Source organism: Mixophyes fleayi, chromosome 9 (genome assembly GCF_038048845.1).
Source record: "Mixophyes fleayi isolate aMixFle1 chromosome 9, aMixFle1.hap1, whole genome shotgun sequence".
Classification (NCBI taxonomy): Eukaryota; Metazoa; Chordata; class Amphibia; order Anura; family Limnodynastidae; genus Mixophyes; species Mixophyes fleayi.
The window spans coordinates 81,166,381-81,192,583 of record NC_134410.1 but is presented as its reverse complement, the minus strand read 5'-3'; the positions used below and the strand labels follow the sequence as shown (position 1 = coordinate 81,192,583).

Genomic DNA, 26,203 nt, shown 5'->3' with positions numbered 1-26,203 from the left:
AAAAAATGATAATAATAATAATAATGTTGATATTTAAATCTGTTTGGCAACATTGTAACCTCTTGAACAGTTTACTACATGATAACAATAAAGATAACAATAATACAAAAATGTACCAGAAACAGTGTGAAACACCATGATATGACAACTTGTAACACATCTATTCATGTTCTGAATTTGCAGCTGCCTCTACAGTAGACCATTCCAAGCTGAGCAACTGGCAGCAGCAGCCTGTAAACGTGTTCCTGTCCTCTAAACGCCCTCCCTGTGTAGAGGAGCTTCATCAGGAAGCAGAACTCAATCTACAGAGTCTTCTTCAAGGTATGAATGTGAAACTGAAAGAAGTCAGTATTTACAAAGTAAGACACTATATAGATCATTTAGCAACAAACTGTATTTTATATGCTTTTCCAAAATTTTTAATTCTATTTTAAAATGGAAAAAAATGAATGGAGATGCCAAATAGTAAAAATACTCATTATTTAAAGATCAAGTAATTATTACTTGTGCTAGTAATTATTACTAGCCGCGGCGGTACTCACAGCCATCGTGGCTCGCTTCCTGTGTGCCCAGGCAACGGCCGGACTCTTTACAAAGCAGCGCCGCGTCCCGGCAACAAGGGGACAGCCGGGCGCGTGCGCACAGGTCTGTAATAGCCTGATGGCAAACCACTAAGCAAACCACTAAGATACGTGGTTCAAAGGATCCTGGATTCTAAAAAAGTGCAAGGGCAGGTGCACTTCCTGGTGCAGTGGAGGAACCGCGGGTTAGAGGAGCGGTCCTGGGTTCCGTGAAAACGACTGTACGCTCCAAGACAGTTGAAGGAATTTTTCCGGAGATTTCCTAAGAAACCTGGATGTCGGGGTTCCTTAACCCCTTCTCAAGGGGGGGGGGTTACTGTTACGAGCTGCGGCGGTACTCACAGCCGCCGCGACTCGCTTCCTGTGTGCCCAGGCATCCCGGCCATCACCATGAGGACCGGGACATTACTTCCTCCTAAACCCAAGGCAACGGCCGGACTCTTTACAAAGCAGCGCCGCGTGCCGGCAACAAGGGGACAGCCGGGCGTGTGCGCACAGGTCTGTAATAGCCTGATGGCTATTAGCTGTTCAATGTTCAATTAACAGGCATTAGCCTGCAGCTGTTTTCCTCATAGCCCTGATTGGTCTGTTGGTATGGCAGGCAATTAGTCTGCAGCTATGTATCTCCCAGGGGCAAACTCTGATTGGCTGTTGTCTGTATTTAAGGCAATGAGATCTGCTGCCTCATTGCCGGTTATAGCTTCTGTTTGCCAGTCTGCTGACCTGCTCTTTGCCTTGTTCCTGTTTGCTGGAAATTCTACTGACTACCCGTGTATGACCTTTTGCTTGGATTTTGACCCTGCCTGTGTTTCTCGTGACCTTGACCTCTGGCTTGGAATACCGACCTCCCTGTCTGCTCGTGACCCCTGACCTTGGCTTGTTTATCGGATCTGCTACCTGCTACCGGCCCTAGACCTCCGCTTGGACCTTACCCCGCTTGCCTGGGTTCTCCCCAGCCAGTACACACTTCACGACCCTCTGTCAGTCTGCAGCCCAGTCTGTCCCCACCATCAGGGGCTCCAGTGAACACCTGATTGGCAGAGTAGACTCCGGGTTGTGTTGTGCTGGCTGGAGGGGTTCCTTACATTATAACCGGCCACACACGGAGACGAGGTTGGAATGGATGCATGCAAGCAGATCCACACCGTCTCCGGCACAAGCCCTAGCAGGCCATGTTGAGTCCTTGTACCAAATGATCCAAGGATTGGCTGAGCGTTTGTCTGTTCAGGAAGAACTTACAAAACCCTCACAATCCACTTCAGAACCCACCTGTGAACCTAAAATGAATTTACCGGATCGGTTCTCCGGAAATAGATCCCTGTTCTGGAATTTCAGGGAAAGCTGCAAGCTCTATTTTCGGCTGAGACCCCGCTCTTCCGGGTCAGAGCAGCAAAGAGTCGGGATTATCATTTCTCTCCTACAGGGTGACCCCGAGTCCTGGGCCTTTTCCTTGCCGCAGACCAGTCCTGCCATGCAGTCAGTGGACGCTTTCTTCGAGGCATTGGGTCTATTATATGATGACCCGGATCGAATGGCCTCCGCTGAAGCTCATCTACGGGCCTTGAAACAAGGCCGGCGGTTGGCAGAGTAATACTGCGCTGAATTTTGTAGATGGTCACCCGACAGTGGATGGAATGACCCTGCCTTACGAAGTCAGTTTCGTTTAGGTCTGTCGGAACAGATTAAAGACTCTTTGGTGCAATACCCGACTCCTACTTCATTGGAGGATCTGATGCACCTCGCCTTTAAAATTGACAGAAGAATTAAGGAACGTAAGTCTGAGAAGGAGGCATCTTCTCTTCCCTCTGCCTTGATTCCTGCTGTCACGGATGACGAAGAGCCTATGCAACTTGGAGCGTATCGCCTCTCTCCTGAGGAAAGAGACAGGAGGCGATCACAAGGCCTATGTCTCTATTGCGGCACTAAGGGCCACTTCTCCCGTTCCTGCCCTAATAAGCTGGGAAAAGAGCATGCCTAGGGAACGAGGGGAAGGTTCACCTAGGTCTGCAAATTGTTTCCTCAAAAAATGCTGTGTTAATCCCTGCACAACTCACATCTAGTGCCGGTTCGGTGAACCTGTCGGCCTTCATTGACAGTGGAGCTGCAGGTAACTTCCTTGACATTGGGTTTGCCCGCTCTGCTGGAATTCCACTGATTATACTCAAATCTGCCATTAAGGTATCTGGCTTAGATGGTAGTCCATTGCCAGGCAGCAAGATTACCTGGGAGACCCCGTTACTACAATTGAACATTGGAGCTCTCCACTCAGAGTCCATAGTCTTATTCCTTATCGAATGTCCGTCAGTTCCCTTGATTCTGGGCCACCATTGGCTATCCCGTCATAACCCTGTCATGGATTGGGTAAAAGGAGAAATTGTCCATTGGAGCTCTTATTGTACACAGTCTTGCTTGACACTACCTCTGCGTGTGGTTCAGTCTATTCCGGAGCAGCTTCCCTCACGGTATCATGAGTTCTGGGATGTCTTCTCCAAAAAGGCTGCTGATACTCTACCACCGCACCGGGAATTCGACTGTGCCATCGAGCTAATTCCAGATTCTAAATTACCCAAGGGACGCTTGTACTCTCTCTCCGGTCCGGAGACCAAATCCATGCAGGAGTACATTGACGAAAACCTGGAGAAAGGCTTCATCAGGCCATCTAAGTCTCCAGTAGGAGCAGGATGCTTCTTTGTATCCAAAAAAGACGGTGGACTCAGGCCCTGTATCGACTACAAGGGCTGAACCTCATCATGGTTAAGAACACCTATCCCCTTCCTCTCATCTCCGTACTTTTCGACCAACTAAGAGGGGCAACTATCTTCACAAAAATTGATCTCCGTGGTGCATATAATCTCATACGTATAAGAGCAGGTGATGAGTGGAAGACGGCCTTCAACACGCTTTCGGGCCATTACGAGTATCTGGTCATGCCATTTGGCCTTAGTAATGCCCCTGCAGTATTCCAGGATTTGATTAATGAGGTGTTACGTGACTTTCTGGGACATTTCTTTGTTGTTTACTTGGACGACATCCTCATATATTCAGAGTCATTGTCAGTACACCAGAATCATGTCAGACAAGTCCTACAAAAATTACGGGAACATCATCTCTATGCTAAACTTGAAAAAGTGCGAGTTCGAGGTCCAGAAGGTATCCTTTCTGGGTTATTTAATCTCCTCAGAAGGTTTTTCCATGGACCCAACCAAGGTCCAAGCAATCCTGGACTGGGTACAACCGAATAACCTCAAGGCGGTCCAGAGATTCCTGGGATTCGCCAATTATTACAGGAGATTTATTGGCAGCTTTGCTGATATCGTGGCTCCTATTGTCACCTTGACTCGCAAGGGAAGCGATCCAGCTAATTGGTCTCCACAAGCAATAATGGCATTCAAAACCCTGAAGAAAGCCTTCGTGTCTGCTCGGGTCCTTAGACACCCGGATCCTAAGGTACCATTTATTCTTGAAGTTGATGCCTCTGACGTCGGTGTGGGGCCATCTTGTCACAAAAAGATCCCCATACTCACCGCTTACATCCATGTGCCTATTTTTCCCGTCAGTTCTCTTCAGCTGAAACCAACTATGATGTTGGAAATCGAGAACTGTTAGCAATTAAATGGGCCTTTGAGGAATGGCGACATTGGTTGGAAGGCGCTGCACACCAGATCTCCGTTATTACGGATCATAAGAATCTGCAGTATATACAGTCGGCCAAACGATTGAACCCTCGACAGGCTCGTTGGTCCCTGTTCTTCACCCGTTTTAACTTTATAATCACCTACCGTCCAGGTTCTTAAAATGTCCGGGCAGACGCCCTGTCCAGAAGTTTCCTGGCACACCATGCTCCAGTTACTAGTCCAGAGCCTATTGTTCCTGTGTCTATGATCCATGCCGGGTTAACCCAAGACCTGAGCTGTACCTTACAAAGGTTTCAGAGATTAGCTCCTTATAATACTCCAGTAGGATGCTTGTTTGTCCTAGTTCATCTAAGAAAGGCAGTCCTTGCTGAAGCACACAATAATCAGACTGCTGGACATCCTGGAGTCTTCAAAACAGTGGAAATCCTTTCCCGTACTGTATGGTGGCCGTCTATGTCCGCTGAAGTCAAGAGTCATGTCCTGTCTTGTGAAGTTTGTGCCAGGAACAAAGTTCCCAGGACTCGCCCGGTAGGTCAATTGGTTCCGTTGGCTGCTCCTGCAAAACCTTGGACACATTTGTCCATGGACTTTATAGTTGATCTGCCACCCTCTGCCGGACACAATGCCATTTGGGTCGTGGTAGATCGGTATAGCAAAATGTCACATTTCATTCCGTTAACCAAACTTCCTACTGCTCAAGATTTGGCCGTCTTATTCATTCAACACATTTTCCGTCTCCATGGACTCCCTACTGACATCGTCTCTGATCGGGGTTCTCAGTTCATTGCACAGATTTGGAAATCTTTCTGTACCCTTCTCGGAATCAAGGTCAATTTGTTATCCGCATATCACCCTCAATCGAATGGGCAAACTGAAAGGGTTAACCAGTCCTTGGAGAAGTTTTTACGTTGCTACACATCAGAGTTCCATGACAATTGGTCCTCCTTGTTACCCTGGGCGGAATTTGCCTAGAATAATTCCTGTCACTCATCTACCAAAACCTCTCAGTTTTTTTGCAATTATGGTTTTCACCCCAGGTCTAACTCTTTATACTCACTCAAGTCCGTTGGTATCCAGGAGATCCGTTCCACTGCCAGAAATTGCAGAGATATCTGGAGGAAGGTCCAGTCATCATTGAGACAAGCCTCATTTGTAGCGAATTATTTTTTGGACCGCCATCGTACCAACTGCTCCCTCAAGGTGGGCCAGAAAGTTTGGTTGTCTACAAAAAATATCAGGCTTAGACAGCCTTGCAAGAAGTTGGGCCCTAAGTTCATCGGGCCATTTTCCATCATCAAGCAGGTTAATTCTGTTGCATTTAGGCTAAAAAATCCGGGCTCCTTGAGAATCCCCAACACGTTTCATTGTTCGCTGCTGAAACCAGTACTATATCCTAGCCAAACTCAGTCCTCAAGTGTGCCTGGGGGAAATTCAAGCAAACCACTAAGATACGTGGTTCAAAGGATCCTGGATTCTAAAAAAGTGCAAGGGCAGGTGCACTTCCTGGTGCAGTGGAGGAACCGCGGGTTAGAGGAGCGGTCCTGGGTTCCGCGAAGACGACTGTACGGTCCAAGACAGTTGAAGGAATTTTTCCGGAGATTTCCTAAGAAACCTGGATGTCGGGGTTCCTTAACCCCTCCTCAAGGGGGGGTACTGTTACGAGCCGCGGCGGTACTCACAGCCGCCGCGACTCGCTTCCTGTGTGCCCAGGCGTCCCGGCCGTCACCATGACGACCGGGACATCACTTCCTCCTAAACCCAAGGCAACGGCCGGACTCTTTACAAAGCAGCGCCGCGTGCCGGCAACAAGGGGACAGCCGGGCGCGTGCGCACAGGTCTGTAATAGCCTGATGGCTATTAGCTGTTCAATGTTCAATTAACAGGCATTAGCCTGCAGCTGTTTTACTCATAGCCCTGATTGGTCTGTTGGTATGGCAGGCAATTAGTCTGCAGCTATGTATCTCCCAGGGGCAAACTCTGATTGGCTGTTGTCTGTATTTAAGGCAACGAGGTCTGCTGCCTCATTGCCGGTTATAGCTTCTGTTTGCCAGTCTGCTGACCTGCTCTTTGCCTTGTTCCTGTTTGCTGGAAATTCTACTGACTACCCGTGTATGACCTTTTGCTTGGATTTTGACACTGCCTGTGTTTCTCGTGACCTTGACCTCTGGCTTGAATACCGACCTCCCTGTCTGCTCATGACCCCTGACCTTGGCTTGTTTATCGGATCTGCTACCTGCTGCCGGCCCTAGACCTCCGCTTGGACCTTACCCCGCTTGCCTGGGTTCTCCCCAGCCGGTACACACTTCACGACCCTCTGTCAGTCTGCAGCCAGGTCTGTCCCCACCATCAGGGGCTCCAGTGAACACCTGATTGGCAGAGTAGACTCCGGGTTGTGTTGTGCCGGCTGGAGGGGTTCCTAACAGGTGGTAAAAATGAAATATTTCTGGAACATGGGACATCACTATTTAGATTAAGACAAGTTAAAAATCTTAAGACCTAAACCCTAATAGTAACATAATAGCCTTTAAGAATGTCTGATGAAGGTTGGATAAATATTTTGAAACCATAAAAATGTCAGAATATTATTTAGATGAGGAGACAACCATATTGCATTAAAATAGTTGATTTTTTTTCTGCAACCACACGTAATGAACATTTATAATGCATCCTGTGCAATAACACAACTGCCAAATCAATGTATGAATGCAGTACACATCTCATGTTTCTCCACTGGAGAAAATGACCCAACTGAGAAATATGTTTATGTTTATGTGTCAAGATACCTCCAATGACACACTTTCTAACTAGACAGCTCCTGTAGTTCCCTGAAACTGCAGAGAGCAGTGGAAGGGAACGTATACTTTAACTACTACAACTCTCTTCCTCTCCTAATCTGAAACTCGTTTTATTAATTTGTGCTCCTTATATGTGCAAGTTAGGGGCTGGCTGGCCTGGGGGTGTAGGAGGGCATCTACCCCCTGGGCTGGCCCCATAGTGGGCTACATTGGGCTGGGTCACTGGGCTACCTGCATTATTTTTCCATTAAAATCTTCTCAATAGACTGCTGAACCACAGCTTGCCCCCCCGAGCTAAAATTTGCCAGGCTTTCCTTGGTGCAACTGTTTGTTTTTACAAAAAAAAAAAAAGTATGTAGCAGAAATTGCTATCTATTACTTAAGCCTGTGTTGGGCTGTTAATCGTTGAAGCAAAGCTTATGTCATTGGCCTGGACACATCTAGCCTAAATAAGACCAATAGTTGTTTTTTTGTATTTATTTTCACCGATCAGCTGAACATTTAGCACAGATGTAGCTTCTATTCTTCCCAACAATATTGTAGCATTTACTCTACATGGAAACGTGTTTGGGGTGTAACGTGTTGGGGTATCCTACACTAAGTGGGTTTACTCACAAATTGTTAGATAATGCACAGTTAAGCAACAAAGTGTATCAAACAGAAAACATCTAAGACATCCTGACATAAGCTACATCTACTACAACCTGACGCTGCACTTGATGTCTGTCAGGCCATTAGCCTTTTGAGGATAACAACAGCAGGACACTAACGGGTATTAGCACTACTGAACTAATAGGTGCGGAGTCTAACATACCCCCCGCAAGGAGGTTTGGACTTCGCTGCACAGGGTACGCAGGTCGCGGCCCTATTAGCCAGTTGCCAGTGTAGTGTAGAAGGGTCAGACGGTCTGAGTCGAGCCAATCAGGAATAAACGGTACCAGGGAGAATCCGAGAGGGTAGTCAACAAGCCGGGGTTGCAGTACAATATGGTTCACACAGATGAAGGATTGGTCGCTAAGCCGGGTCACAACAAGATAGCAGGAACGCTGGGAGCACAAGCAGGAGCAGGAGAACCAGGAGAACTAGATATATAACCTGTTACTTTGGCACCCTAATGGCGCCAGAGGCAGGTTTAAATAGAGCCAGACTGCCGCTGATTGGGGGAGGCCAGGAGGCGGCACGCTAGGAGGAAGAAGCGTCCCGTTGCTAAGCAATGGGACGTGGACAGGGCGCATGCGCCCGACAGGAAGGACGGCCGGAAGAGACAGCGCTTCTGTTGCCAAGCAACAGAGCGCTCCAGCGGAGAAGGCAGGTGTTCGTCCCCGACTAACAGGGGATCAGCGGGGACGGCGCCTGACAGTACCCCCTCCCCTCCGCTCCCTCAAAGAAGGATTAGTCCTCTCCAGAAATTTAGCAAGGAGACGAGGAGCATGAAGATCAGCCTCCGGTACCCAGGATATCTCCTCAGGGCCATAGCCCTTCCAATGTACTAGATACTGAGGATTACCTCGAACAAAACAAATCTTCAGAATTCTCTCTACTTCAAATTCGTCCCCCAGAGAAGTCTTGACGGGTGGAGGTGAGATAGGTTCTTTGAAGAATTCGTTGAGGACTAGAGGTTTCAGTAGGGAGATATGGAAGGTGTTATGGATTCTGAGGGAAGGAGGTAATGAGAGTTTGTAGGAAATGGGATTGATGACTTGAGAGATAGAAAAATTTCCTATAAACCGGGGAGCCAATTTCATAGATGGGACTCGTAGCCGGAGGTTGCGAGTTGCCAGCCATACATGATCTCCCACTCTCAGTACCGGCAGATTCTTTCGACGGCGGTCAGAAGCAATCTTATATCGTTGCACCGAAGTAGAAAGTGTCGCCTTGGCTTTGGTCCAGATATGTGATAAATCGTGAATGAGGGAGTCAGCAGCAGGTACAGGATAAGGCTGGAGTCTCGGATAGGAGAGGAGGAGTAGGATGTCTGCCATAGACCATGAAAAAAGGAGGATAACCCGAGGAAGAATGTAAGAGATTATTATGGGCGAATTCGGCCCAATAAAGGAGGTCACTCCAAGAAGCTTGATTCTCTGAAGCAAAGCATCGCAGGAAACACTCCAGATCCTGATTCACTCTCTCCGTTTGTCCATTGGTTTGAGGGTGATAGCCGGAAGAGAACTTGAGTTTGACTCCAATCTTGGTGCAAAAGGCTCTCCAGAATCTAGCCACAAACTGTACTCCTCTATCAGAGATGATCTCCTGAGGGCACCCGTGGAGACGGAAGATATTCTTTAGAAACAGGTTAGCGAGCTCAGTAGCTGAGGGAAGGCCTTTACATGGAATGAAATGAGCCATCTTGAAGAAGCGATCTACCATGACCCAGATGGTACTATAATCGCGACTCAGAGGAATGTCGGTGATGAAATCCATCGTAACATTGATCCAGGGGGAGTCAGGCATGGGAAGTGGAAGTAGAAGACCAGAAGGACTTTGCATAGGCATCTTGTGACGTGCACATACACAGCATGCTGACACAAACTTGCGAACATCAGAACTTAGGGAAGGCCACCAATAATATCTGGAAAGGAATTCCTTAGTCCTCTTGTAACCGACATGACCTGCAAACTTAGATTTGTGTGCCCAACACAAGAGTTTGGGCCGGAGATGTGGGTCTACAAAGGAACGTCCAGGAGGAGGAGAGATGGAGGAGGAGTTGGTGATTGCCACCACTTGAATGGGGTTAAGGATGGTTTTGTTATCCTCCGAGACCAAGGAATCCGAATTATCGAATGATCTGGATAGTGCATTGGCCTTACAATTCTTGGAACCAGGACAAAAAGTCAGGATGATCTGGAATCGAGAAAAAAAAAAGAGACCAGCGAGCCTGGCGGGGGTTGAGCCACTTAGCCTCCTGGAGGTAAGTAAGATTCTTGTGGTCAGTCATTACCGTCACAGGATGTAATGCTCCTTCGAGAAGGTAGCGCCATTCTTCCAAGGCAATTTTAATGGCCAGAAGCTCCTTGTCTCCGATCCCATAATTTAATTCGCAGCTGGAAATTTTTTTAGAAAAGAATCCGCACGTCTCCAAAGAGCCAGAAGAAGATCTTTGGGACAAGACAGCCCCAATTCCTACTGAAGAAGCGTCAACCTCGAGCAGGATAGATCTCCCTTGGTCAGGCTGTTTAAGGATGGGAGCCGCAATGAATGCTTCTTTAAGTGTCTTGAAGGCTGTTATTGCTTCAGCAGGCCATGATCTGCAGCAGACACCCTTGCGGGTCAGGGCCATAATAGAAGCGATGATGGAAGAGAAACCTTTAATAAATTGGCGTTAATAGTTGGCAAACCCGATGAAGCGTTGTGTAGCTTTGAGACTAGCAGGTAACGGCCAGTTGATGATGGCTTCTACTTTCTCTGGATCCATTTGGAGACCGGTGTCAGACACTATATAACCAAGGAAAGGTACCTGAGAACATTCAAAGAGACATTTATCGAGCTTGCAATACAGGGAATGCTTCCTGAGACAAGAGAGAACTGTCTTGACATGGTAACTATGAGAACATAGATCAGAGGAGAACACTAGAATATCGTCCAAATAGACAATCACGGATTGATAGAGAAGATCCCTGAAGATCTCGTTGACGAAACCTTGAAAGACTGCTGGCGTATTACAGAGCCCGAAGGGCATCACTAGGTACTTGTAATGCCCATCGCGGGTGTTGAATGCAGTTTTCCATTCATTGCCTTTCCGAATGCGTATCAAATTGTAAGCTCGTCTAAGATCCAACTTAGAGAAAATCTTGGCCCCCTGGATACAATCGAAAAGTTCTGTAATAAGAGGAAGTGGATAGCGTTTTTTGATGGTGATTGCATTCAGGTGACGGTAGTCCATAGAGTGTCTTAAGGAGCCATCTTTCTTTTTAACGAAGAAGAATCCAGCTCCCGCGGGGGAGGAAGATTTCCTGATGAATCCTCTCCGAAGATTGTCAAAGACATACTGAGACATTGCTTGGGTCTCGGGTAGAGAGAGCGGATAGACTCTGCCCTTATGGATGGTCTTCCCAGGTAAAAGTTCAATGGGACAATCCCATGCACGATGTGGAGGTAGACTCTCAGCAGCCGACTTGCTGAAAACATCCAGACATTCTATGTATGGTACTGGGTGCTTACTTTGAGAAGTGATAGAAAGACAAGGCAAGTGGTTAGGTGGGTGGACTTTAGAGAGACACTTGTTGAAACAAGAAGGAACCCAGGAGGATACTTGGGCATTAAGCTAGTCGAACTGTGGAGAATGCGTCCTGAGCCAGGGTAAACCCAGAATGATGGAGTTAACGGACTGCGGAATGACCAGGAAGTCGATCCACTCATGGTGAAGAACCCCTACCTGCAACCAAATTGGGCACGTGATACAGGTAATGGAGCCGTTGCTGACGTGGTTACCATCAACTGCGGTGAGGACCAAGGGCTTCGGCAATAGATGAGAGGGTATCTGAAGCTTTGACACCAGAGTGGCGGAGATGAAGTTCCCTGCGGATCCAGAATCCACGAAGGCTGAACATTCCAAAGAAGTATCCATATACTTGAGGGTGACAGGCATCAAAAGTTCGTATCCTTAAGGGAGTAGGGAGTATGGAGACTGGATCATAGGACAACCTCCCCTTTATTGCCTAGGAAGTGGAGTTTCCCAGCCTCTTAGGACAAGTTGAGAGTAGGTGACCGGACTCCCCGCAGTACAAGCAAAGGTGGTTCCTGATCTGACGCTCCCTCTCATCCCGAGACAGACGAGAACAGCCAATCTGCATAGGCTCTTCTACCGGAGGGGCCGGAGACTGAAAGCGGGGAGCCAAGCGAATAGAGTGTCGGTCTTGGTTTTTCTCCAAAGAGCATTCCTGGTGACGAATGTCCACCTTGATGCTTAGTGATACCAGCTCATTAAGTTTGGTTGGAAGATCCTGGGGAGCGAGAGCATCTTTAATGGGATCTGACAAGCCTTGCCAGTAGGTAGCTGTCATTGCCTCATCATTCCACCCCAATTCAAAGGCGAAAGTACGGAATTGTACTGCATACAGACCAGCCGAAAGGGATCCTTGACGGAGGGCAAAAAGACTGGAGGCGGCAGAGGACACCCGACCGGGTTCATCGAAGACTCTCCGGAAATCTTCGATGAATACGGCAGAATTAGAAAGGGATACATCATTATGTTCCCACAGTGGGGAGGCCCAGGCCAGGGCTTGTCCGGTAAGAAGAGAAATAATGTAGGCTACTTTGGCCCTCTCAGAAGAGAAATTCTCCGGGGCAAGTTCAAATTGGATGGAGCATTGATTGAGAAATCCTCGCCATCCTTTGGGTTACCGTCATATTTCTCGGGAGTGGGATTCCGTAGTGTCCGGGAGGTAGCAACACTCACGCTAGTAGGAGTAGCAGGAGCCGGAGACGCTACCTGGGGAAGGTTCAGGGCTTCCAGGCGGGACATTATCCTTTGCATACAGTGCAGGAGTTGGGCCTGGTTAGCTTCTTGCTGTTCCACTCGCTGCCCTAAATGGAGGAGAAGGTCTCGAGCGGAGGGTTCACCAGAGCAGTCTGTCATGGCCAGAGTAAACTGTCAGGCCATTAGCCCTTTGAGGATAACAAAAGCAGGACACTAAACGGTATTAGCGCTACTGAACTAATTGGTGCGGAGTCTAACGTACCTCTGGTATTCACCAGGGACCCCCGCAAGGAGGTTTGGACTTCGCTGCACAGGGTGCGCAGGTCGCGGCCCTATTAGCCAGTTGCCAGTGTAGTGTAGAAGGGTCAGACGGTCCGGGTCGAGCCAATCAGAAATAAACGGTACCAGGGAGAATCCGAGAGGGTAGTCAACAAGCCGGGGTTGCAGTACAATATGGGTCACACAGATGAAGGAATGGTCACCAAGCTGGGTCACAACAAGATAGCAGGAACGCTGGGAGCACAAGCAGGAGCAGGAGAACCAGGAGAACTAGATATATAACCTGTTACTCTGGCACCCTAATGGCGCCAGAGGCAGGTTTAAATAGAGCCAGACTGCGGCTGATTCGGGGAGGCCAGGAGGCGGCACGCTAGGAGGAAGAAGCGTCCCGTTGCTAAGCATGCGCCCGACAGGAAGAACGGCCGGAAGAGACAGCGCTTCTGTTGCCAAGCAACAGAGCGCTCCGGCGGAGAAGGCAGGCGTTCGTCCCCGACTGACAGAGGATCAGCGGGGACGGCGCCTGACAATGTCTAACTGCACTGACATTGCAACTAGGTGTTTTTTGTTTATTCTCTTTTGCTCTCTGCATTTCTCAAGTTTATTTGCCTCTTTAGTCTTAAAACCCAATGGTTAACAATTTGCTTTTCTTACTATCCTTCCATGGCATTATCTTTAGAACTGTATCATCATTCACCCTCAATGCAAAACTCACCTTTGTCCACACTGCCCCTCACTACTCCACTACTCCACATTCAGGAACTTTTTGTATTTGTATTCACTAACTGTAACATCCTCATAGTGTCAACAACACATAAAAGGTCACATGTCTTACAATCATCTTTCCTATCTTTCTTTCTTTCTGCTTCTATTAGGGGGTGATATATTACCAAATCCAAGTCCCCTCCTCCCTAATCTTCCAGCTAACTTCAAACATATCACCTTTCTCCCATCTCCTTCAAACCCCTTATAAATGTGCACTATAGATCTCTTTGTAACAAACTTATCTCCATGCAAGACTTCCTCCTCTCAAACAAACTCATAGCTTGCACAATAAGACACTGCCTCACCTGCAGCTCTTTCACACAGTGACCTCCATTTCACTCACACCTCCAGACCTGGAAGCAGGCATGGAGGTTGGGCTCCTTCCTTCACCACATTGCACATTCACAGTTCTTTCAAATGTCCCATCACTAACGTCCACATCTTTTGAAGTACACGCTAGCTGGATTTTTATGAAATGGTTTCTCTCTTCTTTTTCAAACAACCAGCTCAATTCCTTCCCTATACCCTCTGGCACCTTCTCCTCAGTTGTTCCCACAAATGAAGATGAGGTATCTACTCTCTTCTTATCATCCTACTCTACTACTTGTCCTCTTGATCCTATACCTTCACAAATCAGTCGTCCCTGTCTCCTGTGCTAATCCCAACCTTAACTAAAATCTGTAATCTCTCTCTCTCTACTGGTATTGTCTTGTTATTATTCAAGCATGCAGGGATCTCTCCTATGCTGAAAACACAAAAGTAAATGGTCTCTCAGATAACTGTTCCATCTCTCAGCTCCCATATCACTCCAAGCTTCTTGAGAGAATTATCTACACTTGCTTCGCATGCTTTATGTCCTCACACAACCTATTGGTTCCTCTTCAGTCAGGCTTCAGTTCCCGATACTCCAGAGAGACTGCACTGACTATGGTTGTTAGTGATGTGATCGCTGTCAAATCTGAGGGCCATTGCCAGCTTCTAATTCTCCGAGATCTCTTTGCTGCAATTAACAATGTTGACCACTCTTTTCGCATACTAATGCTCCAGCACTGTTTTTTTTATTTATGTGCAGACAAATATTATTTTTTATTTTGTTTACTGTATTTTCTACTGTATTGTGCTGGCAGGTCCGACGGCTGTTGCTGTTTGAATGTCGACATTGTGATTGTTGACTTTACAAACGCAGATACACATAACCTGTCAACATTTCTGACTGTTGACATTATGGCGTTGAGAGTCTAACTGTCAACAGGTTCAGTGTTGACAGATTTACTACATCCCAGGCAACCAATAATTTAAACACAGTTCGTGCCCTGAGGGTGTCGGAAATTCAAGTAATATTTCAATATATTTAGATTTTACAACTAGAAAACCTCCTGTCCTGCTGACAAATCCAAACAGGACTATGACTAACCTGGAGGGTTTATTAACGCAGCATGAACTCTCTAAAAACACACCATCTTCATCACTTTATTTCATGACATTGGACAGGGATATTATCTGCCACTCCATCCCACAACCATCACTCATACAATAATAGATATGACACCAACCAATGGAGAGAAAATGGCCACATTCTTATAGTTAAAATCCCTGATTTTTTTCACTTAAGGGGAGGGGCACACCAGGCATCCCGTTGCCCACCAGGCCACGTGGCTAACCCAAATAAGCCACAATTCAAAGGGTCATGTTAACAGTGCCCCTCCATTGGCCCATTGATACCTCATATCCTGCTGACTAATCCAAAGTCAATGTATAATAACCCAAACCGAGGGCAAATAACCCAATTATAACTGACCTGGGTTATTGGTCCATGGTTTGCGTTATTATACACTGGCATATTATCTGAGAACTATTTTTATTCTCTCTTTCCCGTATCTTCTGTAGGTACTTTTGGGCTCTATCCTGAACTGGCTGCTATCTATCTATGGGTTTCTACTGTGGGTTTTAAAAATGACAGAATTCACATATTTAATAATAGGCACAAATACAAACCAAGAAGATCTCAAGAGGATTAAGAATTTTGAAAACATTATCAATGACGGATGATCCACAAATTTTAATTAGTATTAAATTAAAGGTTCTGCCACCTCATTTTAAATTAATAGGCCCCACTATTCAATTAAATTGCCCCATCATTACACCTTAAATAAAATAGCACCCATTAGCCACTACCTACCTCACACCCACATTATATTACCATAAGCCCCCCTCCTCTCACACCCATTTCATTACCATAAGCCTCCCTGCCCTCATCCCCATTTCATTACCATAAGCCCCCTGCCCTTATCCCCATTTCATTACCATAAGCCTCCCTGCCCTCATCCCCATTTCATTACTATAAGCCCCTCTGTTCTCACCCCCATTTCATTGAAATAAGCCCCCCTGTCCTCATTCCCATTATATTGCCATAACACACACAATACATTGACATAAGGGACCCTGCCCACACACACAATACATTGACATAAGGGCTTCCCGCACCCCTCACATTTACCACTTACCTTGCTCCAGCCGTGCTTTCTGCACTGAGCACATGGGACGGTAACTACCAACGTGTTGCACGTTCTACATGACATCTGTTTATCCATCTGTGTTGGGATTGCCCTAAATGCTCCAATTCCATGCCCAGTGATAAATAAATATAATAAAAAAAAATTAAGTGGCTTACGGTGGGCCTCATTAGACCATCGCCCTACTGGGAAAATTCCCGGTAAGGACTATGGCCAATCTGCCCCTGCCCAGCAGAAGTCTTTTAATAAATGCTGATGATATTTCATTCCCTATCATTGTAAAAAGAAATGAAAATGATTGTGGCAAAAAAGTGTTATATAATAAATATGTCTCATAGATGCTTAGCTTTATCCCACAGTAACATTGTACATGTTATCTACGCTTATGTGATTATTTTCAGGTAGGCTGTACCTTTAACTATCCAGTAACATTCTGCAATCTAGTACCCCAGATACCTTTTATAACACTTGAAAACAGGTCCACTAGCATAAATACTTTCTTTCCATTTCCTTAATTGACCCTGTACAGTCTGGCTTCTGTCCAATGTATTCTAAGAAGAATTCCTTCCTCTAAATTCTTCATTACTATTTTTTCTGTTTTTAATAGCTATTATGTAATAGTGGAAAATGTACCATCAGTAGATAATTAAAATATACAGTATATTGTGGGACAATCACACAAGTGGCAAACATATTCTTACACACTAATAAAAATTTGTGTGCAAATAGCATAGGATCTATACTTTTTACTTTCCTGGAACCCAACACACACTATCTTACCTGTTCCCTTTTCAAACATCCTTTTTCCCTTCTGTTCCTAGAGATTCCCCAGAGCAAAAATACATCACAATAGTCCCTAAATCACATTAAATGAGACTAAAAGATGACAAAGAACAAACCAGCAACATGTTCCTGCAACATATTCCATATATTCTACACCACATGGCATGGCATGTAGTGTCCTGAGGGCATGTGGAAGTATATTGTGGCATGTGGGGTCCTGAGGTCATGTGGAAGCATTTTTGGCAAGGTGGGGTTTGAGCTCATGTGGGGGAATATTAGAGCGAGTGTGAAGTCTGATTAGCTTGTAGGGGAATTTTTGAGACCGTGGAGGGTTTGAGGGGCATGTGAGTAAAGGAGAGCATGGTGGATATAGCTAGCTAAGTATATCTATATATATCTATATCTATATATCTATATCTATATCTATCTATCTATATATATATATATATATATATATATATATATATATATAAATCTATATCTATATCTATATAGCCTTGTTTCACTCTCCACTATGTGAGGTACAGGATACTGTTTTCAGAATAGGTAACTTAAATATGATCTATTTTTATAAGCATTGCATCAGTCAAAATGTGGAGCAACATTAATGCGTATTATAAAAAAAAAAAAATTAGATAGTACATAAAATTTTATTTGCATATGAATTTCAAAACTATCTGTATAAACATTTAAAACATATGTTAGTATTATTAGATTTTCCATTAGACCCGTGGACTTTAAAACCCATAGACATTAGAAATAGTTTATATACATATTTTTGTCTTATTTTACAGCGGACTGTTTTGCAGAGGAATTTGAAGATCGCTATTTAGATACTAAAGTCACAGGGCAGACATTCCGCTACTCTGCTCTGTCACAATCTGCAACACTTCCTCCAGAAACTCCCACAAGAAGTACTCCCAGACGCCTTGAATTTGTCTACCTGGTGAGTTCCTATAATTCTTTCAAATATTCTCATAGCCAGTAATCAGATTCAATTTGGAACATCTCTATTAAATGTTGCCATGTATATAATTCTCAGTGTCTTATATGGGTGTAACTACAATGAGTTCTAATCATATTACAACTAGAGATGGTCACTGACCCCCGTGTTTTGGTTTTGGATTCGGTTTTGGATCTGGATTACCGTTGTGTTTTGGTTTTGGTTTTGGTTTTGCAAAACCGCCATTGCGTGTTTTGGTTTTGGTTTTGGTTTTGTTTGGTTTTGTTTTGCAATTTGTTATAAAAATTACATTTATTGGTGCTAAAATAACATAATTTAGGTATTATTTTGTAGCTACATTATTATTAACCTCAGTAACACTAATTTCCAGTCATTTTTTATTCAATTTTGAACACCTCCTATGTCACAATATGATTTTCATACACTTGAAAAGAAAAATTGCTGCAGTTCTTGCCAGTGATAACAAAAAGGCCATTGTCATGCCTGGGCATAAGACCAAAAATCCACTCTTAAGTGTGGAATTATTTTTACACGAATCCTGGCAAGAGTTGTCTATCCATTTGTAGCATTTTGAAAGCCACACTCAGTAGAGGTAGGGACCTTAACCATCTGGGATCCTCATCCATGTTTCGTCATTTTTCAGCGAGTTATTGGAAAACTGTTGGGAAAATCAGAAACTTCGGTTAAAAAAAAAATAACAACAAGCATTCCAGCATAATCTACCTCCCTTCTCTCATCTACATCCCAGCACCTGCAGTCTTCCCCCCCAACAATTGGCAGTTAAACAATCCTCTGCAAGAGGAAGCAAGAATGAAACCTGTCACCCAGTCGCAAAGCGGATCACAGACGCCCTGGGTACTATGCTAGTGTTAGATCTGCGTCCAATGTTCACTATTAATACAGTTGGTTTAAGACATTTAATTGAGGTGTTATGTCCCTGTTAGCAAATGTCATCACTATACCATTTTACTAGAAAAGCTAATTCTCTCCTGTACCGAAAGTTTACTAAAAATGTCATTATTGGGTGACAAAATGGTATTCTACCCACTGTACACTTAACCACAGATATGTGTACAAGCGTAACTGGGCAAACAAAATATTATATGATTGTGAAAGCCCACTGGGTTGGTCATTCGCCTTCCCCAGCATGGACAGCAGCAGCATGTACCCAGGTACATCACATTTTTGAGAAGTAGGCTACTCTGTGTATCAGCAGCTTCACTAAGAGGCATACAGCTGACAAACTGTTCCAAAAACTAAGGGATGTCATTGAAAGATGGCTAATCCTGCTTGGAGTCTCCTGAGGATATGTCATTTCTGATTACGACCCCAATATTGGTCCAGCATTACAGCGGGGCTGAATTCCATCACATTTCCTGTTTTGCACACACTATCAACTTGGTGTTACAGAACTTTTGAAAAATGACATGCAGGAGATGCTGTTTGTGTCCATAAACATTTAGGGTCAATTTGTGGTTTCTGCAACAGCATGTAGGAGAATACAGCAGCTGCAAGAAGATTAGCATTTGAGGGGAATATACTTTAGTCCAGCGAAGTAGTTACCTGTGAAGAAAGTGCAGACACGGTTAGCTTGAGTCAAGTGATTGCCTTAATAATAGATTTTGAAAAGGTGCTACATAAAATTATAGTGTGCAATAAAACAAAGTAAATGTGCTAACTATATTTTAATTGTAGATGAAATACTTAATTTTCTTTGCAAGGATCCCAGACTTATCAACATCTTGTTGGGACGTCTTCTCCTTCAGTTTCTCTGGCAACTGCTTGTAGTAAAAGAAATTGCTTTCCCAAGACACCCAGTGGTGATGCAGATGAGTCCGCTAAACATTTTGATATTTGCTGTGCTGTAAAAGAATTGCCCAAAAACCGTGACAGCTCTGCCCTAAAATCAACTAGTCATTCCCTTTGGAAGGCCATTATCAGCAATTACATCATACTACACAGACTTCTATGATATTGGGATATTGGGATGAATTAGTATTGTTGGAGGAAGATTATCACTAAACCCTGCCACCTCTCCAGTTTCGCAGTGAGCTATGGTACAATAAAATGTAACTGCAGATTTAGACCAAGACTGTCAGCCCTATTATTTCTATTTCAGCAATTACAATTAGCAATGGAGCAATGGAGCTCTTCTCTTTGGGTGTTACCTATATAACGCAGCACAATTTGCCTGCAAATTCTACAGACAAGCCTGCTTGTCTTCCTCTCCATCAATGACTCTTAGCAATTGAGCACTCGTCTTTGGGTGTATATTACACCCAAACATTATTAGTGAAAATTATGAAAAATACAGTTTAATCCCTGATAGGCCCTCCACCATCCTTTGCATGTTAATAGTAGGATTGGTTGGAATTATGGTCAAGGTCACACATTTTTTTGACAAATCCTTCAAACCAGCCCAGATGTCAAACTGTTGTGGTCTGCCCCCTGCGTCATCCCTGCTTGTGTTTGGAAAGTGCATATTGGTGCCAGAACCTCACATGCCAGAACTGCTCCCACTGGTGCCACACTGCTGCAGGACTTACACAATCAACCGCATCCTCATCGTCGGATACCCAAATCTCCCCCACATCCTCTTCTAAAGACAAAGTGTCATCCTCACTTGGTGTATCACCGGCTACACTCGGGCTGTTCAGGCACATATCAGCAGAACTGCTGAAAGGGCCCTTCTTTATGGGTAGACTAACAGAATGGTCACGATTAGACATCCCACTGTTGGATGGACTCTCCACAGGGATTGTTGTCATTTGTGAATCAGAGCAAATATTCTCCTGTAATGCCTCACTGTTATCTTGCAGCTCGGCTTTGACGCGTAACAGTAGTTGTGCACCAATTGTAGGCTGGGTAACTTTTTGGGATCTGCCACTAATAGCCAAAGGTGAAGGCCTCATTCTCTCTTTGCCACTGCGTGTGTAGAATGGCATGCTTGCAATTTTTTTTTTATCGTCACTTAACTTTTGCTCAGTTACACTTCTTTTTCGCTTCAATACAGTAAATTTTTTTTTGGTTTTTGTTTTTTGCACTAATTTGAAAACACTCTGTTGTTTGACATCGCCTTGGCCAGATGACGTACTGGGAACACTAACATCAGGACTGGTGACAGAACCTGGTTGCTCATTTAGATCATATGTGGACTGCTTTGAATCCATTGCGTAGATACTGCTGACAGATATGACTTTTGACAGCCAGAAATATTAATGCACAATTAGAGAGGACACCCCAAAAACACTGAGGAGTGCTTAAAATTATTGAGTAGATACTGCTGACAGATATGACTTTTGACAGCCAGAAATATTAATGCACAATTAGAGAGGACACCCCAAAAACACTGAGGAGTGCTAACATTTATTGAGTAGATACTGCTGACAGATATGACTTTTGACAGCCAGAAATATTAATGCACAATTAGGGAGGACACCCCAAAAACACTGAGGAGTGCTAAAATTTATTGAGTAGATACTGCTGACAGATATGACTTTTGACAGCCAGAAATATTAATGCACAATTAGAGAGGACACCCCAAAAACACTGAGGAGTGCTTAAAATTATTGAGTAGATACTGCTGACAGATATGACTTTTGACAGCCAGAAATATTAATGCACAATTAGAGAGGACACCCCAAAAACACTGAGGAGTGCTAACATTTATTGAGTAGATACTGCTGACAGATATGACTTTTGACAGCCAGAAATATTAATGCACAATTAGGGAGGACACCCCAAAAACACTGAGGAGTGCTAAAATTTATTGAGTAGATACTGCTGACAGATATGACTTTTGACAGCCAGAAATATTAATGCACAATTAGGGAGGACACCCCAAAAACACTGAGGAGTGCTAAAATTTATTGAGTAGATACTGCTGACAGATATGACTTTTGACAGCCAGAAATATTAATGCACAATTAGAGAGGACACCCCAAAAACACTGAGGAGTGCTTAAAATTATTGAGTAGATACTGCTGACAGATATGACTTTTGACAGCCAGAAATATTAATGCACAATTAGAGAGGACACCCCAAAAACACTGAGGAGTGCTTAAAATTATTGAGTAGATACTGCTGACAGATATGACTTTTGACAGCCAGAAATATTAATGCACAATTAGAGAGGACACCCCAAAAACACTGAGGAGTGCTAACATTTATTGAGTAGATACTGCTGACAGATATGACTTTTGACAGCCAGAAATATTAATGCACAATTAGGGAGGACACCCCAAAAACACTGAGGAGTGCTAAAATTTATTGAGTAGATACTGCTGACAGATATGACTTTTGACAGCCAGAAATATTAATGCACAATTAGAGAGGACACCCCAAAAACACTGAGGAGTGCTTAAAATTATTGAGTAGATACTGCTGACAGATATGACTTTTGACAGCCAGAAATATTAATGCACAATTAGAGAGGACACCCCAAAAACACTGAGGAGTGCTTAAAATTATTGAGTAGATACTGCTGACAGATATGACTTTTGACAGCCAGAAATATTAATGCACAATTAGAGAGGACACCCCAAAAACACTGAGGAGTGCTAACATTTATTGAGTAGATACTGCTGACAGATATGACTTTTGACAGCCAGAAATATTAATGCACAATTATGGGGGACAACCCAAAAGCGCTGGGGAGTGCCAAATATGAAGAAAAAATAATAAACCTCTATCCTCCTCTCTGCACTAGCGATTTTGGTTAGAGCAATTGCAAGAACAATATTGTATTCTTTCTCTGTCCCTGCTCTAATTAGCCTATGACTACACCCTGCTCTCTCCCTCTGTCAAATGGCGATGGATTGCTGTGGAGGCGTGTATTTATAAAGTTGAAGTATCGCGAGAACCGAGTCCCGAGATCCGACGACGTCACAATGACGTTCGGCCTCGATTTGGATTCGGAATTGGCGGGAGAGTACCGAGCTGCTCAGCTCGGTACTCGGATACCCAAAGTTCGGGTGGGTTCGGTTCTCGGAGAACCGGACCCGCCCATCTCTAATTACAACTCCAATGTGTCACAACACCAGCTGTGTTACTGGAATTTTAGGTCATATGTGACAGGTTTTATATAGGTTTCTATGGATGATTAGTTCATTAAGCTGTGAACTTCTGATTCTTTTTTGACAAGTAGGTGATAAGATCTAGTGCAGTAGTGTTAAAGTTCATTGTTAATGACTCCATGCTTACCACTGCATGTTACACCTTGAGTGATAAAAACTCACTCCCCCAACCTCCAAGTTACTTTTCTGTTGAATCCTACAGCTCAGATTTTCTCATGGATGTTTGTACATTATATTTAATTATATATTAAAATACATTATACTAATGATTAGTTTTAGCATTTATCTATTCAGGTATTTTCATAATGTATTATTTCCTTTTCAACATATTTGAACTTGAGTTATACTGTAAGCTTTAAAACAACTGACTTATGCTATCTCTTATGCATAATTGTCTACTCTTCTGCAATGTGCTGGAGACTCCGGGGGTCCTCCCGTACTTCCAGGAGAGTAGGCCACACCCCTGGATGCTGCTTTAATTCCTCGTGAAATGGGCAGGGTCTTGATATGGTTTGGGCATCGCTTAGCAGCGGACAGGGCCTGATGCTGCATATTGTGTTATCACCCCCTCCACACACACACACACACACACACACACACACACACACACACACACACACACACACTGTGCAATGATGCAAGTTCACATCATCACACCCCCTGCACTTGCCCCTGCCTTCAGGGATGTAACATAGTAACATAGTAACATAGTTGATGAGGTTGAAAAAAGACACCAGTCCATCAAGTTCAACCTATTTTGGATCTCCTGCAATCCTGCACTTATATTTGAAATTAATCCAGAGTAAGCAACCGCCAATCTGTTTCAATTGTGAACATTCCCCCAGACTCAATATTGCAGTCCTATTTTTACCCTATATCCACTACTATCCTTCATTTTAATTAACGGTTGTATCCCTGGATACACCTTTCCGCTAAAAATTTGTCTAACCCTTTCTTAAACATATCTATTGAATCTGCCTTCACAACCTTCCCTGGCAATGAATTCCATATCTTGACTGCCCTTACTGTAAAGAACCCCTTCCTTTGCTGGTTGTGAAATTTCCTCTCATCTAACCTTAGGGGATGACCACGTGTCCTGTGTATGGTCCTTGGGGTAAAAAGTTCCAATGAAAGCTCTCTGTATTGACCCCTAATGTATTTGTACATAGTAATCATATCTCCCCTTAGGCGCCTCTTTTCTAAAGTAAACATGCCTAAACTGGCTAACCTTTCCTCATAACTTAATGACTCCATACCCTTTATCAATTTTGTCGCCCTTCTCGGAACCCTTTCTAGTTCCAAATTATCTTTTTTATAGAGTGGTGCCCAGAACTGTACTGCATATTCAAGATGAGGTTTTACCAACGATATATACAGTGGCAAAATTACACTGTCTTCCCTTGCATCTATGCCCCTTTTTATGTATGTCAATACTTTGTTTGCCCTTGCAGCTGCTGCTTGACATTGAGCACTATTGCTAAGTCTACTGTCTACGAGCACTCCCAAAACCTCTTCCATTATAGATTCTCCTAAATTAATTCCATTTAATTTATAGATTGCATTCTTGTTTTTGATCCCTGAATGCATAACCTTACATTTATCTGTGTTAAACCTTATATTCCATTTGGCCGCCCAATTCTCCAGTTTATTTAAGTCCCTCTGTAAAGACATCTTGCTCTGATTTTATTACCTTACAGAGTTTAGTGTCATCTGCAAAAATAGAAACTTTACTCTCTAAACCATCACCAAGGTCATTAATAAATATATTAATAAGGAGTGGCCCCAGCACGGAACCTTGAGGTACTCCACTTAAGACTTTTGACCAATTAGAAAATGTTCCATTTATCACAACTCTCTGTTCCCTATTCTCTAACCAGTTTTCGATCCAAGTACAAATTTTGATTTTTAGACCCAGTTCCCTTATTTTGTAAACCAACCTCTTGTGTGGCACTGTATCAAAGGCCTTTGCAAAATCTAAGTAGACCACATCTACTGTCCTGCCCTGGTGTCACGGGCACTAGGAGTCTTTACCCAGGGATCACCAGGTGGTAGGCTTACCAGAGCAATATAGATGGTAATAGGGTACTCTGGTAGCTGGGTGATCACGGAACAGGAAACAGCAGATGATGAGATGCTCAGGAAAGTCTATGACTAGCAGCACTGGTAATATGGAGGTAATAGTACACGAGGAACTGTAGGACAAGGACACGTGAAGGTAGTCAGTGGTCTGCGATAGCAAGTTGTACCACTGCTATAGTGAGGAGGAATGTCCAACAGAAACGAGGAGGTGATGAAAGTCAGCGGTCTGCGGATAGCAAGTTATACCGCTGTCTGAGTGAAGGAATGGAATCCAAGTGGAGGTATCCGGGGAGTCAGTGGTCTGCGATAGCAAGTTGTACCACTGCTATGTGAGAGGATACTGGAACAGGTGATACTGGAGACAGGGATCAGTGGTCTGCTACTAGCAAGTTGTACCACTGAATATATATGTGAGGAGGTGCACGGGGAGAGACTGCAACACAGGATATACACAGGCACCTTATATACGATCCACAGTAACATGCACAATATGTATATAAATGACTGAACAGGTCTGCAAATATAGGAAGTCTCTTGAAGCAGTCCAGCACAAGTTAACACAGTCAATGATGGCAATAGACTCAGCGGATAGCAGACTCCAGAGGAGAACCAACACAGTCCAGCAAGATATGCAATACACCAGCACAGTCAATGAGAATTATGCATACCGTGGTTCAGAAGCAGGTAGTCAGATAGGAGTGCAGGGATACCTGAGCGGCAGGAGGCCGGCTGGATGAGAAGTCCCAGGATACCTGAGGCAGCAATCAGTAGGTGCAGCGCACAGATAAGTAGACCAACAGGGACACGAATCCACAGGAATCAATAACACGTGGAACTGGACTCACGCAGGACCCAGGAGAGTGGAGACGATCCAGCAGAGGAGTAGTAGATGAGATATAAATCCAATGCAGACGGGAGGGTAGACCTGCGGGACACGTGAAGGCGTGGAGAGCGGATCAGCAGTAGATGGATGATAGCGCGATCAGCAGCAGCAGGACTCTGCGGTACACGGAGGTAACCAGTAGCAACCAATAGTTGTCAGTAGCGATGGCACACGGGATAGCAGAGCAGACCAGGAGCTGTTGATCACGGAGAGTAGCAAATGGCAATGAGAGCAGCAGTCTCGAGGAAACACAGAAGAGCTGAGGAGAGACTGCAGTGCACAGGAGCAGCGGATAGGAATCAGCTAACTTGTCACGATGATGAACACAGGCGAGTTGTAGGCTGGAGGCTGTAGTGCACGGAAGCAGCGGGTAGACATCAGCTAACAATCCCGATGATGAACACAGGCGAGTTGTAGGCTGGAGGCTGTAGTGCACGG

At 44.4% G+C, this 26,203-nt stretch overlaps 1 protein-coding gene across 5 annotated transcripts in view; it reads left to right on the top strand.

Moving 5' to 3' along the window:
- NHSL2 (NHS like 2) overlaps positions 1–26,203 on the top strand; it is a 290,614-nt gene that overhangs the window by 224,121 nt on the left and 40,290 nt on the right. For all 5 annotated transcript variants that reach the window (XR_012678905.1, XM_075184581.1, XM_075184583.1 and 2 more), the window contains exons 2-3: positions 184–321; positions 17,559–17,710. Coding sequence is in view for 4 of the 5 variants with exons in the window: in XM_075184581.1 (XP_075040682.1) it covers positions 184–321; positions 17,559–17,710 (290 nt within the window). In the remaining variant the exon portion in view is untranslated. The remainder of the gene's footprint in view (positions 1–183; positions 322–17,558; positions 17,711–26,203) is intronic.